This window comes from Hemiscyllium ocellatum, chromosome 31 (assembly GCF_020745735.1).
Source record: "Hemiscyllium ocellatum isolate sHemOce1 chromosome 31, sHemOce1.pat.X.cur, whole genome shotgun sequence".
NCBI lineage: Eukaryota > Metazoa > Chordata > Chondrichthyes > Orectolobiformes > Hemiscylliidae > Hemiscyllium > Hemiscyllium ocellatum.
Window position 1 is genome coordinate 12,639,970 of NC_083431.1, and position 14,184 is coordinate 12,654,153.

The window sequence follows — 14,184 nt, forward strand, 5'->3', positions numbered from 1 at the left end:
ATATTTTCCTCCCCTCCCCTATCAGCGTTCCAAAAAGACCACTCCCTAGTCAGGTCCACACCCCCCACCAACCCAACCTCCACTCCCGGCACCCTCCCCTGCAACCGCAAAAAATGCAAAACTTGCACCCACACCTCCCCCCTTCTTCCCTCCAAGGCCCCAAGGGATCCTTCTATATCCACCACAAATTCACTTGCATCTCCACACACATCATTTACTGCATCCGCTGCACCCGATGGGGCCTCCTCTATATTGGGTAGACAGGCCGCCTACTTGCGAAACGTTCCGGAGACCACCTCTGGGACACCCGGACCAAACAACCCAACCACCCCGTGGCTCAACACTTTAACTCCCCCTCCCACTCCACCAAGGACATGCAGGTCCTCGGACTCCTCCATCGCCAGACCATAGCAACACGACGGCTGGAGGAAGAGCACCTCATCTTCCGCCTAGAAACCCTCCAACCACAATGGATGAACTCAGACTTCTCCAGTTTCCTCATTTCCCCTCCCCCCACCTTGTCTCAGTCCCAACCCTCGAACTCAGCACCACCTTCCTAACCTGCAATCTTCTTCCTGACCTTTCCGCCCCCACCCTGGCCTATCACCTTCAACTCCTTCCACCTATCGCATTTCCAACGCCCCTCCCCCAAGTCCCTCCTCTCTACCTTTTATCTTAGCCTGCTGGGCACACTTTCCTCATTCCTGAAGGGCTCATGCCCAAAACGTCGATTCTCCTGCTCCTTGGATGCTGCCAGACCTGCTGCATTTTTCCAGCAACACATTTTCAGCTCTGATCTCCAGCATCTGCAGTCCTCACTTTCACCACCCCAACAGTGCAACACTCCTTCAGTACTGCAATCCAGTAACATTGTGTACTCAACTCAGACCAAGGATCAAACCACAAAAGCCAACAGGCTACCTACTGACACACAGCTGAAGCCAGGGGCAACAGTTACTGCCATTACATTCAGCATGAAACGAGTTCATTCAGTGCAGTGTTTACAAGAAGCTTTCCAATCGGGTCTTGCACATCTGGTCACTGTTTTGAACAAATCATGCAAATATGAAGGGAGACAGTTTTGTACGTAGTGCTTCACGGATTAGGCAATGATACAAGGATCTCTCTACACTCCAGGTAAGAGTATCAAGTATTAGTTTCAGTGCATGCAATATAGCCATGAAAGTAAAATCCAATGCAATTCCTAACAATCCATTCACTTGCCAAAACGTGAACACTGTTCAGAAAACCATGTCTAAACCTTCTGATCTTTAAAGAGGCAACTTGTGCCTAAATCCTTCCAACTTGTTACAGAACCAAACAGTCATCTAGGAGATCATCTCCGACCTCTTTCCCAACATTTGGGGGCTTGCGCCACAACTGGGAGAGCCGTCCCACAGGCTAACCAAGCAGCATTCTGATTTTATCTACAATACACTATTCCATGAGTAACTATGCCCCAGCCACAACCATCACCCCCAATAAAAAGAACTGCAAATGCTCAAAATCTAAAACCAAAGCACAACGTTCAATGTTTGTGTACAGATTTGTGGCTCGGATACTAATTGTCATGGTTGTGGGTATGTTTTGCCGAGATGGAAAGTTGATGTGCAGATGTTTCATCGCCTGTCTGGGTGACATCTTTAGTGCTTTGGAGCATCCTGTGAAGCACTGCTGTATTCTCCCTTCTGGAATTCGTTTGGTTCAGTTTCTGCTGCTTCCAGTTGTTCGTTGTAGTCGCTGGTATATTGGATCCAGGTCAATGTGTGGTATCCTCTAGCTGTCCCCTGTTTAGCTTGCCTAGTCAAATTTGTGGTCCCTGTCATCTATATGTATGGCCACTGGGGACAGCTGGTCATGAATATAAATATAGACAAGGACGAAGCAATGGTCTCATATGATGCAATAGCACTGCAACTGACAAAGCAACTGACTCTCTACAGTCTTCGCCAAGAATAGATACATCTCTATGACTCTATATCCCTGCAACTTCATCTGCAGATGTTTAACAGACAAACAATGTGACGAGGACGTGCCATGGCCTAACTCACTAGCCACACTACCTTACATAAACAATGTCTTGGAACTGACAGTCAGACTTATCCTGGATCAGTGGTGCTGGAAGAGCACAGCAGTTCAGGCAGCATCCAACGAGCAGCGAAATCGACGTTTCGGGCAAAAGCCCTTCATCAGGAATAAAGGTAGTGAGCCGGAAGCATGGAGAGATAAACTAGGGGAGAGTGGGGAGAGAGTGGCTTTTGCCCCTCGTTGGATGCTGCCTGAACTGCTGTGCTCTTCCAGCACCACTGATCCAGAATCTGGTTTCCAGCATCTGCAGTCATTATTTTTACCTAGTCAGACTTACCCAACCACTGAGTGGATAAACCAACAGTCACATTCAGATAACAACTCACGACGAAAAGAGACCCTATACCCATCATGTGCAAGACTAATGTAATTTGTAAGATTCCATACAAAGGCAGCACAAAACACTATATAGGTCAAACAGACAGACAACTAGCAATCCACAGCCATGAACTCTAACTAGCCACTAAACACCATGACCAGGTGTCCCTCATAGCCATACATACAGGATCCACAAATCCTGAAGACTGTGCGTGTGCAAATGCACGTGTGAACAGAGTACATGGCCTCGGGCCCAAGAGAAGAAGGAGAAGAAGAGAGGAAAAGAGAAAAAACAAATAAGAAAGAAAGTGAAAGAAAAGAAAGAAAGACTGGGAGAGGGGTAGACAAAGAAATTGCTAATAAGCTAAGAGAGACAGGGTGCTGACAAGTGTAAATGTGTGAGCTATGCTGGAAAGAACACAAAAAGCAGGACGTGGGGTTTTACGAGATGTTCACTAATTAAAGTTATTAAATTCAGTGTAGACCCCTGGAGGCTGTTGGGCAGTGGTTTTCAACTGGTGTGTCAAGGTACCAAGGTGAGTGTGGTGGTGGGGGACCTCAGCATTTAATTGGTGAATGACGCTTTTCCTCATTGTATGGGGACAAAGGTATGGTCCACTTCACAACATCTGACTGGTGAACAGTGCTATCACTCAATGCGCAGGACCAGTGAGTCTGGTATTTTGGCCTGTGCTGGGCTGAGCCAGTCAGATCATGTGCAGCTGCAACTGTGGCTTTGTCAGTGTCACAGTAGTGAGGAGCTGTGATCATGGTGAGTGCAGGAGCTGCAGCATGCAGAGTGGCCCATTGTTGGAACGGAGTACAGGGAAAGACAGGTTCGGCATACTGCCTCACCCAAGCCCTGCCCAGCGGAAGGCAGTTGCTTCTACCAGCAACCAGGTTTTCTCTCCAGGACTGGGCCACATGTCAACCTTGGCAAGATGGGTGAGATTGATAATGGCTAGATGGATGGATGGCAGGGAGGAGCCTCAATCACCCAATGCCTCCATTCCTGCTACAACATTATAAATGCAACTAAATGTGACTTGGTGAGCAGCTTATTCAGCTGAAAAAGATGAGTGCGCATGGAATTGTTTGTCTCATTGAAGCAGGCCTTGATGCTAAGAAGTTTGGGAGTCAATGCTGAGAAGTACCTCGGAAGATGAGCTGTTGTCCCTCCAGCTTGCATTGAGCCATGCCAAAGCACTCAGCAGGCCTCAGAGAAATTTTAGCATGCGGGTTGAACTAACAGCTGAGTGGAAGCTTCTGGTCATTTTTACAAACAGAACCAGAGTGCTCTGCTAAGCGGTCACCCAGGCTGCATTTCATTTCCCAAGTGTACAGGAGACGACATTATGAACAATTAGTTCAGTAGACTAGATTGAATGAAGTGTAATTAAATCGCTGCTTTGCCCAGAAAGATTGTCTGGCGCGCTGGATAGTGTGGTGGGAAGAGGTTAACAGACAAATGTCGCATCTTCCGCAATTGCATGAGGTGGCGGCACGGGGGTTTGGGGAGATGCTGAGAGTTGAAGACCAGGGGTCCCAGAGGATAGGAGACCACATTGCTCTGTGGAAGAGATGAGGGCAATGGGTGGGACATGGCTGAGGCCCCTGTCAACTACAGTAACACAGAATCCTTGGCTGAGGAAAAAAGGTCATGTATCTTTAGTCAGGGTTAAGCAATCACAAACCAATGGATCATAATTAAGTCTGCAGTTCTGCCACATCCGGTTGTGAACTGTGAACAATTAAGCAACAGGAAGCAGCAGCTCCTCAAACATTCCTATTCCCAATGATGGGGGAGCCTAACCTAACAGTTCAAAAGTCAAAGCTGAACTAATTGCATCCACCTTCAATCAGAAGTGTCAAGTTGATGATCCATCTTGGCCTCCTCCTTTAGTCCCAGCATCACAAGTGCCAGCCTTAACCAATTCACTCTTCACAGTATCAAGAAACAGTTGAAGACACTGGATATGACAAAGATTACAGATCCTCACAACATTCCTGCAACTGTACTAACGTTTTGTGCTCCAGAACTAGCTGTGCCCCAAGCCAAGCTATTATAGTACATCAACATTACTGACATCTACCCAGCAATGGGTACATCGCCCAGGTATGCACACAAAGCAGGACAAAACCAACCCGACCAATTAATGCTGAATCAATTAATCAATCAATCAATCAGCCTCTTCTTAACCATGAAGAAAGCTGAAGTCTTTGACAGTGCTATCAAGCAGCACATGTTCAATAATGATAAGTTCATTACAGCTCAGTTTGGGTTTCACCAACGCTGTTCAGCTCCTTGAATAAAAACCAAGAGGACTGCACATGCTGGAAATCAAACAAAAACAAAAAGTTCCTCAAAAAGCTATGCAGGCCTGGCAGCATCTGTGGAGAGAAATAAGAGTTAGCATTGCAGGTCGAGTGACCCTTCCTCAGCCCCTTCTCATTACAGCCTTGATCCAAGCATGGACAAACGGTCTGATCTGAAGTAGGTAGGAAGCCCAATAAACAATGGCTGAGCCAGCAATACGCAAATATGAACAAATTTTGAAGAGAACAGAATTATACATTTAATCAATGCAAGCATAACCTGAAAATGAAATGGGGCTTGTGAAGACAGGGACACCAAAGTTTGTTCAATAGATATTTTTCATGTATCACTTGTCTAAATTATTGTCAAATTTTCCATTACGAAGAATCAGTGATCTATCAAACAAGCTGCTGGCACTTAATGAAAGCACAAATAGCTGCAGACATTCCAAAGAAACCGGATAAATCAGTTCATTGTCTGATATCACAGCAGTCAAAGGGTAGATGGATTCTGTGTCAGGTAATGTGTTCCACATTCAATATAATCCTGTTATTGGGCAGTAGTGTCTGAGCAATTTCAATCAAAGGTGATTTACCATTTCTTCTGGTAAATGGAATTATTCACATTTAATTTCTCGATAAGGACCAAGGTATATTTTAAACTTTATTTTTTGCTTCTTCCAGGAGATTACAAGGCTCTTGGTGGGTTATGAACACTACGGATTGAAATGCTCAGTTTGGTCATGACTGTGTGGTCAGCTTCAAATGAAACAGATGGCCTGTTCATTTATTTTGCATGTTCATTTGTACCAACCCCGTGCCAACCAATGAAAACAGGTGAACTTGTTTATAATGCTTACAGGATCAAATTCGCATGCAAACTACAATAGTCCAGATCTAGTAATCCCAAAAATTTTAAATTTTTTCCCTAACATCCAATATTATCTTGCGAGAAGAATAGCAACACTAGATTTCAAATCAAGTTGAATTTAAGCAATTCAAACTTGAAAAACAAGTATTTTATTTGAGTTGAAAGTATTTCTGAATGTGAAGTTTGCGCCCAGTCACAAAGACAATGCTTAAACTAAATTTATCATAACACAATTCAGTGAAAGATGCATGGATTCAGGAGTGAACAAATGCTGTGCTGCCCACTGAACAACCAGTCGGCATATCTCTGCATCCAAACTGACCAAAGATGAAAGTATTAAAACGCCAAAGTTTCACTTACCTTTTCAAGACTGCTTATGACTGCCAACTGAGCTGCTTTTTTCAGTGATTTGAATTTAAATACAGTCTCTGCATGAAAAAAAGGCTTCATTAGTTTTTTTCCTGTCCTTGGGCCATTTGTAACTAATGCCAGAAAAAAAATGATGTTACAGGTAGTTGGGAAACAGAATGAACAGTAAAAGCATGCACTAGTTCTGATTATGCCTAAGGACTACATGTGTGTCCTGCATTCAGAGTTCTAAATTATTAAACAGTATTTCATTTTGAATGTTTCCCTCTCCCAGCATTCTGTCTCCTTTGCTCCCGTTTTAGCCAAAAGTGGTATCTTACTTATGTTCTCAGTCATGTCTTTTTAAGGAGTGTTATCTTCAGGGAAGCACCTAAATTGATCCATTTACCAACTGATGCACAAAGTTGTCCTTCCTTAGCATCTCAAATAATAGTGAGTTTTGGGTTATAAAAAGCAGGCCATAGCACTAGTACTTCATCTGGAGGCTCACTAATGATGTTACCTAGTGTGATGATGAAACGTCTCAAACTGAACCTTCCAACTCAGCAAACAAACTTATCCAGAGTCTCAAATAATGTCAGAGCAAGAACAATTCAAAATTGATATGAACTTCCAACCTTTGAAACAATACCATCTGCACCATCACACTACTGCAATGCCATCTTTCATTTATTGAAAGAGACAGTGTAAAACACTGATGGCTGACATATAAGAACAGAACTTAAACACAGCACACGTACTCAGACCCAATATTACCTATAGATCAAGCTGATAGCAATTTCAACTTATACTTCCGTGTTACACAGCTCAACCACAATTCTAAACTTCGGTTCCTTGTTTCCATCCTTAACAGATCTGTTCACTGCCCTAAACAAGTTAGTTTTCTGAAATTGAGCTAAATTGACTTTAAAATTACTTCAAGTGGTTTATGAGCACTGATACATGAACACATCTGTTACATTTTTTAAGCAAGCAAACATTCATAAAAATCACTTGATCATTGATATTCATATTTCTGTGTGGACCCTAAATTTGTGTATTGAAGAAAATCATTGAGGGCGAGGATACTAGTTGTTATATTACTATATTCAAAACTTCAGCATTCTTGCACAAAACAAAAGCTGTCTCCCCACTAAAACAGACCCATACAAATCATTCTATTAACATGATCTTTCATCCCCTTACATTCAATATCATTATGTCTGCAAAATTAAATTAATTATGATGTTAATAATAAGTAAATTGCTAAGCAGCACAAACTTCTCACCATTGTCACTCAAGAAAGCGAACATGATCTCATCTGCATGCTGAGAATAGACAAGTGGTACGGCAATGATAACGTTCTGATTCCTAACTTACAACCAGTGACAATCTTTCATGTTTGAAGGACTGCCTTCATCATTCCAAAAATCAAAATCCAAACACTTGCAAAAACAAAAATCTCACCAATCTCTCTATCTTAAACCAAGTGAGTTTTCCAAGTCCTCTGTAACACACATACCTTAGTTCTCACCTAGTTTTTGTAACTCACCACGTTCTATTAATATCAACTTAAAGTTGTGATTTTCATATCCTCATGAATTTGGGTTACATTCTCCAATGAGACATGGAGGGGGCACTCGGCAAAATGCTTGCCACCATCTTTCAGTCATTGTACTTAAAGGGCTGTGGAATAATCATCTAAATTTTTCTACATCTGATTCTGCCTTCAAAATATCACACATTTGCTCATGTCTTTGGTTCTTCTCCCACTCATGTTAACTGAATATCAATAATGGAAATTTGGATTCATTTCCACAATTTGAAGTCATTGAAGAGTAAAGAGAATAGTTCTGCTTCACACCAAAAAGTTAATGAAAACTTACAGACACCCAAATCTACCTTACCTTGCAACAATCGCTTGAGTCTTGCACAATCCACATTGATGTGCTGTATCAACTCGATGTCATTGACATCTGTACTGTCTTCTGAACACATAGCCAATTCTTGCAACCTACAAGTGAATAGTAATTTGTTACTGAGTCAATGAGCTGAAAGAAGTTGTGAATGATTAAGAAGTTAAATCAGCAAACTTATTTGCTCAAACATAGGAACCATACACCGAGTCGGAAACTCATCCAACATCTCTTGGAGATTGACAATAGGCCCATAATCAACTTAATAATGTTTTGGGGACCTTACCTGACCAGAAAGCCCAAGTTCAAGTCTCAACTACTCCAGAGGAGTATCATGGCATGTCTGAACAGTTTTATTAAAATAACCTACAGCTTACGTAATGGGATTCTTCAGGTGCAGTCATAGTGCCTCAACTTCTCAACCAGAAAGTCCAGGTTCAATTCCCACTGGCTGCAGAAGTGTGTAACAGCATCTCTGAATAGGCTGAATAAAATATTTTAGCAGAATGTTTTGGAATTTGGGCTATTTCAGGTTTCTTCATGATTTTGTCTCTAACAAACTTATAAACATGGTCCACTGACAGAATGAACAAAATTAACTGACTGCAGGAATTTATTTTATTCATTGGGTAACAGATATTTGGGGAAAACGTGAAACCTGATAAAAAACAGGTTGACTGTGTAGAATATTAAATTCTCATTTAAGTACAATAGCTCAAATCTAGCAACCCCTCAAGGTTGAGGATTTCACATTAACCAAATCTAGAGTTTTCTGTCACCAGCATGGTCAACACTATCACCACGAGATATCAAATTAAACCAAAAACTTGCCATCGTGAAAAGTGAAGTCATAAAATGATGTCGAAAGGAAACAACCCCTTGGGTCCAACTCATCCATGCCAACCAGAAATCCCAATCTTGTCTCATTTGCCAGTATTTTGCCCAAATCCCTCTCAACCCTTCCTGCTCACGTACCCATCAGATGTCTTTTAAATGTTTCTAATCGTACCCACTTCCATCACTTCCTTTGGCAGCTCATTCCATACATGTACCACCCTCTGCATGGAAACAGTTAGCCCTCAGGTCACTTTTAAAATGCTCCACATCTCACCTTAAACTTATGCGCTCTACTTTTGGACACTCCTACCATAGGAAAAAGACACTGGCTATTCGCCCCATCCATGCCCCTCGTGATTTTATAAACCTCTATAAAAAGTTACACCTCAGCTTCCGATACCTCCAAGGTCTTGGTCTATTCAGCCTCTCCCTATAGCTCAATGTGTCACCCCCTCCCCAAAAGCTCTGGCACACCTTTGTAAATCTTTTCTGCACCCTTAAGTTGAACATTCTTCCCACAGAAGGGCAATCAGAATGGCACACAGTATTCTAGAAGTGGTCTCACCAACATCCTGAACAGCTGCAACATGACATCTCAATTTCGATACTTAACATTTTGACTAATGAAGGCAAGCATACCAAATTCTTCACCACCCTCTCTACCTGCGAGAATGTGCATAGGGTATGTGCAGGTAGGGAAAAAAAGAGTTAAGTTTTGAGTTTTGGGAAACAAGAGATTCAGCTGAGCATGACTCAGATCAGATAAGAAATTACTGTTAACAATGGGGTGCTGGAGGCAAGGGTAATGGGTTAACAAGGTGGAAAAGCATTCATTATATAGAGCCATTTAGCAATATTGGAAGCATTCAGTATGTGAAGCCAGTTAAAAAGGGGAAAAGTATTCATTATGTGAAGCCAGTTATTCACTGTGCAACAGCAAATGGCTTAATCTTTACTATTGATGTTTGCTGATTGTCACGGTTACCCAATCAATGTATATGTTGCCTTACTTGGATGCTCCTCCCTGTAAAAGACTATCTTATTCATTAGGAAACTGCTGTTCGAGAGAAGACTGAGCACTCGTGTCAGCGCACGTTCTCTCTCCCTCCATGGCCCAGAATAAAGATGAAAGAGGTAAAGCCATACTGTGTCTCTGAGCGCTTTGCTTCAACTGAGGGGGGAAACGGGATAACAACATTGGCATAGTTGGCAGGATCCAAACGAATACTTATGACCATACGGTGTCAGCGGCTGCCCAGAACATTAGTGTCTCGAGATGGATGAGCCACAAAGGTAAGATTTTAAATCTTGGTCCCTCCAGATATTCCTGTGTGTCGGAAACGGTCCCCTCATTCAATTGCACTCTATTCAAACGGTAGTTAGTTGAGTTGAGAGAGACAGTTTCGCAAGCATGTTGACAAACAGAGGTCAGAGTCCTCTGCACTATATTAAGGGGTGTGTAATTGAGGTCACCCAATCAATATGTATGTTGCCTTATCTAGGTGCTTCTCTCTGCACATGACTATATAACTCAAAGAAACTGCTGTGCGAGGGAAGACCATGAACTCATGTGCCTGTGCACAGAGGCGATTGTTCTCTCTCCCTCCAGGGTCCGGAATAAAGACAAAGGAGGTAAAACTATACTGTCTCTGAGCGTTTTGCCTTGACTGAGGCAGGAACAGGACGACATGCAGAATGCTGAAATTCTGTAGTGGTCTTTCCCTTATGCACACTCACATGTTTTTAAGGTTTTGCAATCAATGAATTGTGCTCCTCTCTGTAGCACTTGAAGATGAATCATGCCACGTGAAACAGACCATGTGTGTTCTTTGATCTCACGTCACCCGACGTAGGCGTTTGTTGTTTCCAATAAAACTCCAAAGTTTTATAGTTTCAAATAAACCTGGTGGTGTGAGATTTCTGACTTTTTCTATCAGATATTAAGATGCTAATCAGCTGGGAAGAAACGATAACTAAAGTAAGATATCTCAAAAAGATCCACAACAATACCAATTGAATCGGCTCCAATTATTTTTGGCTGGTTTTTAAAAAGTCTCCCATATTATTTTGCAGTTTTCTTAGCTGTCTTTCAGTTGCAGGTCAGAAATCATAACTGTAATAAGATTCAAACAAGGAAAATCATGTCAACAAAGACCCAAAATTCTCACCAGAAGTGTCCTACCCACTACCCTACCTACATGAGCAAAGCAGTGATTGTGGGCTGCAGTCTGTAGAGAATTAAGCAGAAATTCAAAGAGCCACAATGGTGAAGAACAAAATGTGTAGTAAGAATGCAAAGCAAAAGTGATGTTGCACCCATAAAGCAACCTGCAACAAATGCATATTTTGAGAACTAAAGCTGAAGAACGACAAAGAATCATTTTAACCATGTCACGACTCTCAAATGGGACTTCACCCACAAACTGATTCCAAGGAAATGAATGCAAGCAACTGAGTTCATCAATGTGAAAAATAAATTTCTACTGCACACAGCAGAAATTCAATGCATCAATTTCACTTATCACATGCATAGATTTAGAAGATAGCATCCTTTTGACATTCCATAGAGGTGACAAAGCAGAATGGGAGATAGAAAGAATATGCCAAAATGAAAAACCTTAGCTACAACAGAAAATGGCGTTAAAGAGAATTCATACACCACATTTCAACTCCGAAAGAAACCACTAACCACAAGCACTCATATCATTTTGCAAAAGTAAAGCCTTCGTAAATCAGCAGCACCATATCTTACCCTCGCAAAGACAACATTTATCAAAACAAACAAGCTTTATAGATGTGAACTGCATGAAACATGATACAAGGATTGTACTCAAAAAGCAATCTCATCCACTTGCGAGAATGTACTCAGACATTCCAAGCATCCCACACCTGCTGTAACAAGGCTTAAAATATGTCAAACAGGAAGATGGGAGGTTAAAAGGTCAATGTTTATGCCAGGAGCCTGGCCAAACTTGGAGATTTGCATTGTGGAAGGATGCAGGATTGACCCAATACATTACTCAGCTCTGAATTAAGCAAACTTGACCAGAATTTCAAAACAAAACTCAGGGGACTGTTTAAATGACTGCCAAATGGAGCAGAAATCGTTTTCAGGATAGCTTGCCCAATAATTAAAATGCGACTTTGACTCAAAGACAGTAAGACATTGATAAAGAAATTTATTTTTCAAAGTCTATGCTTTAGTGCTGGTGTTCATTCCTCTGGAGGTGAAACACCACACAAGATTCAGGTGATTATCTCAAAATTGTGCTTCCAAGGCTAATTGCAGCAGTATAGACAATAAATACAAACAGAGGCTTGCTGATTTGTTGTCGATCCATGATCACTAACAGTACAAATTCATTGCTCATTTTACAGCAAACCGAACCTAACACTTAATTCTTATTATTTAGTATCTGCCTATGCCATTGAAACAATGCCACTGACAAGAAAGCATCTACACCAAGCCATTGAAACTCAACACTTTCACTAAGTAATAACGGGGGAACTGGTTATGCCGTACTTTTAGGTCCACAAAGCTGCATATTCAATAAAGGTTCAGTAATGAGAAAAAAAATACACTATCCCATGAGTGTTGCCAATAAGATAACTTCTGAGCATAAATCAGTCTCATGAGGGCAATAGTTATGATTTCACTGCTTCCCTAACTATTCGCAAACACTTGCATTCAGTTTCAACTAACAAAGGATACACCTGAAGAAACAAATTGAAACTGCGTGGGCATTAAAAATTGCAAATTTCTTTGAATATTATGCCTCCACTAGGAGATAGCAAAATTAAACTATTAAAATGATTTTTGAATATTTAATAATCAGCATTACATAAAGAATCAAAGTAACAAAATATAAGCATTATATTATAAATAATAGTTGAAAATCACTAAAAGGATGGAAGATCCTTGGCAAGGTCACACCCTACATCATAAATTCTACAGATTCACAACCCTTTGAGAGAAGTAATTCCTCATGAGTAGTAAATCTGCTTCCCAGGTCCGAAAACTGTAACCTCTTGTTCTAGACTGTTCCACATGAAGAAACATAGTCTCTATCTAATTTGTTAATCCCCTTTAGCATCATTTTATAAACCTCAATTCCTCTCATTCTTCTAAACTGCAGAGTGTAGGCCCCAACTGCTCACTCTCTCAAGACAAACCCCTCTTTCTGGAATCAATCTAATGAACTGCCTCCAAATAAATTGCATCCTTCCAAGTAAGTAGGACAAGATTATATGCAGTACTCCAGATGTGGTCTCACTAATGCTTTAATACAGGTGCAGCAACACTCCTCCACTTTAATACTCTTTTGATTTAGCAATAAATAAAATTTAATTTGACTTCATTATTTGCTGTACCTGCATACGGTTTTTCTGTGATTCATGCATGAGTACACCCAGATCTCTCTGCACTGAAGCACTCTGAAGTTGCCCATCATTTAGTCAATACCTTTCTGCCTTCAATCCCAATAATTTGTTCAATTCAATGGCATGGCATTCCATGGTTCTCCAGCTTCAAAAAATGTTATGAATTTTAACTGCTACTGACTTCAATTTGATAAATATTTTTGTGACAGTTAAAAATAAACATACTACAAGTCAGATTTCCCATCTGGCACCGAAGATGAACATCGAGGAGGTAAATATTAAGATGATCACAGTGGCCAAAACAATCAAATTTTGCAACAATTTCACAACATTAAGACAATAATAAAATCATTCACACAACAGAAATTTTAACCCAAGACTTTTGGTTTTTCTTAAGTCGTGGACAACAATAGCAAAGTTTTGGACATTAAAGTGAACCACTAACAGAGAAGTTATCCTTGGGCCAGAGCATGCATATTGAGCTAAGTTTTCACATGATTTGGAGATGCTGGTGTTGGACCGGGGTGTATAAAGTTAAAAATCACACAACACCAAGTTATAGCCCAACAGGTTTATTTGGAAGCACTCCATCAGGTCATTGACCTGCTGGAGCGCTGCTCCGAAAACTTGTGCTTCCAATTAAACCTGTTGGACTATAACCTAGTGTTATGTGATTTTTAACTATGTTTTCACAATAATTCTGCAGCAATTACTTGTTTTCTGGTACTTTATTAAACAAACTTTGCAACACCTTTGACTAAGAAAATGTACTGCCCTCTGAATCACAGCTGACACTTGTCTATCATTCAGAATACAAAAATCATAGAGCACAAAACAAATATTTCATGTCTCACAAGTACTGCTGCATATCTTTTCACTTGATTTGGTAAATCCTGTTTCTTTATCTACATAAAACACAGAATCAAATAACTCAATACAAAGAATCCCAATAGATTTTACAACGCACTAAACTCGAGACAACAAGCTAAATTCTTGCAGCCCTATCCCCCACTAAAGATCAACTAACCAGCAAAAATCTAGGATTTTTCCAATTCTTTAATGGGACATTGAAGTTACTGGCCAGCATTTGTTGTCCATCTGAGCATTAAA

At 41.0% G+C, this 14,184-nt stretch overlaps 1 protein-coding gene across 6 annotated transcripts in view; it reads right to left on the reverse strand.

The window, feature by feature from the left end:
* Positions 1-14,184, reverse strand: part of nf1a (neurofibromin 1a) — a 323,930-nt gene that overhangs the window by 254,734 nt on the left and 55,012 nt on the right. For all 6 annotated transcript variants that reach the window (XM_060848387.1, XM_060848386.1, XM_060848383.1 and 3 more), the window contains exons 5-6: positions 7,849-7,955; positions 5,954-6,021 (exon numbers count right to left, since the gene is read on the reverse strand). In XM_060848387.1, the coding sequence (XP_060704370.1) occupies positions 5,954-6,021; positions 7,849-7,955 (175 nt within the window). The remainder of the gene's footprint in view (positions 1-5,953; positions 6,022-7,848; positions 7,956-14,184) is intronic.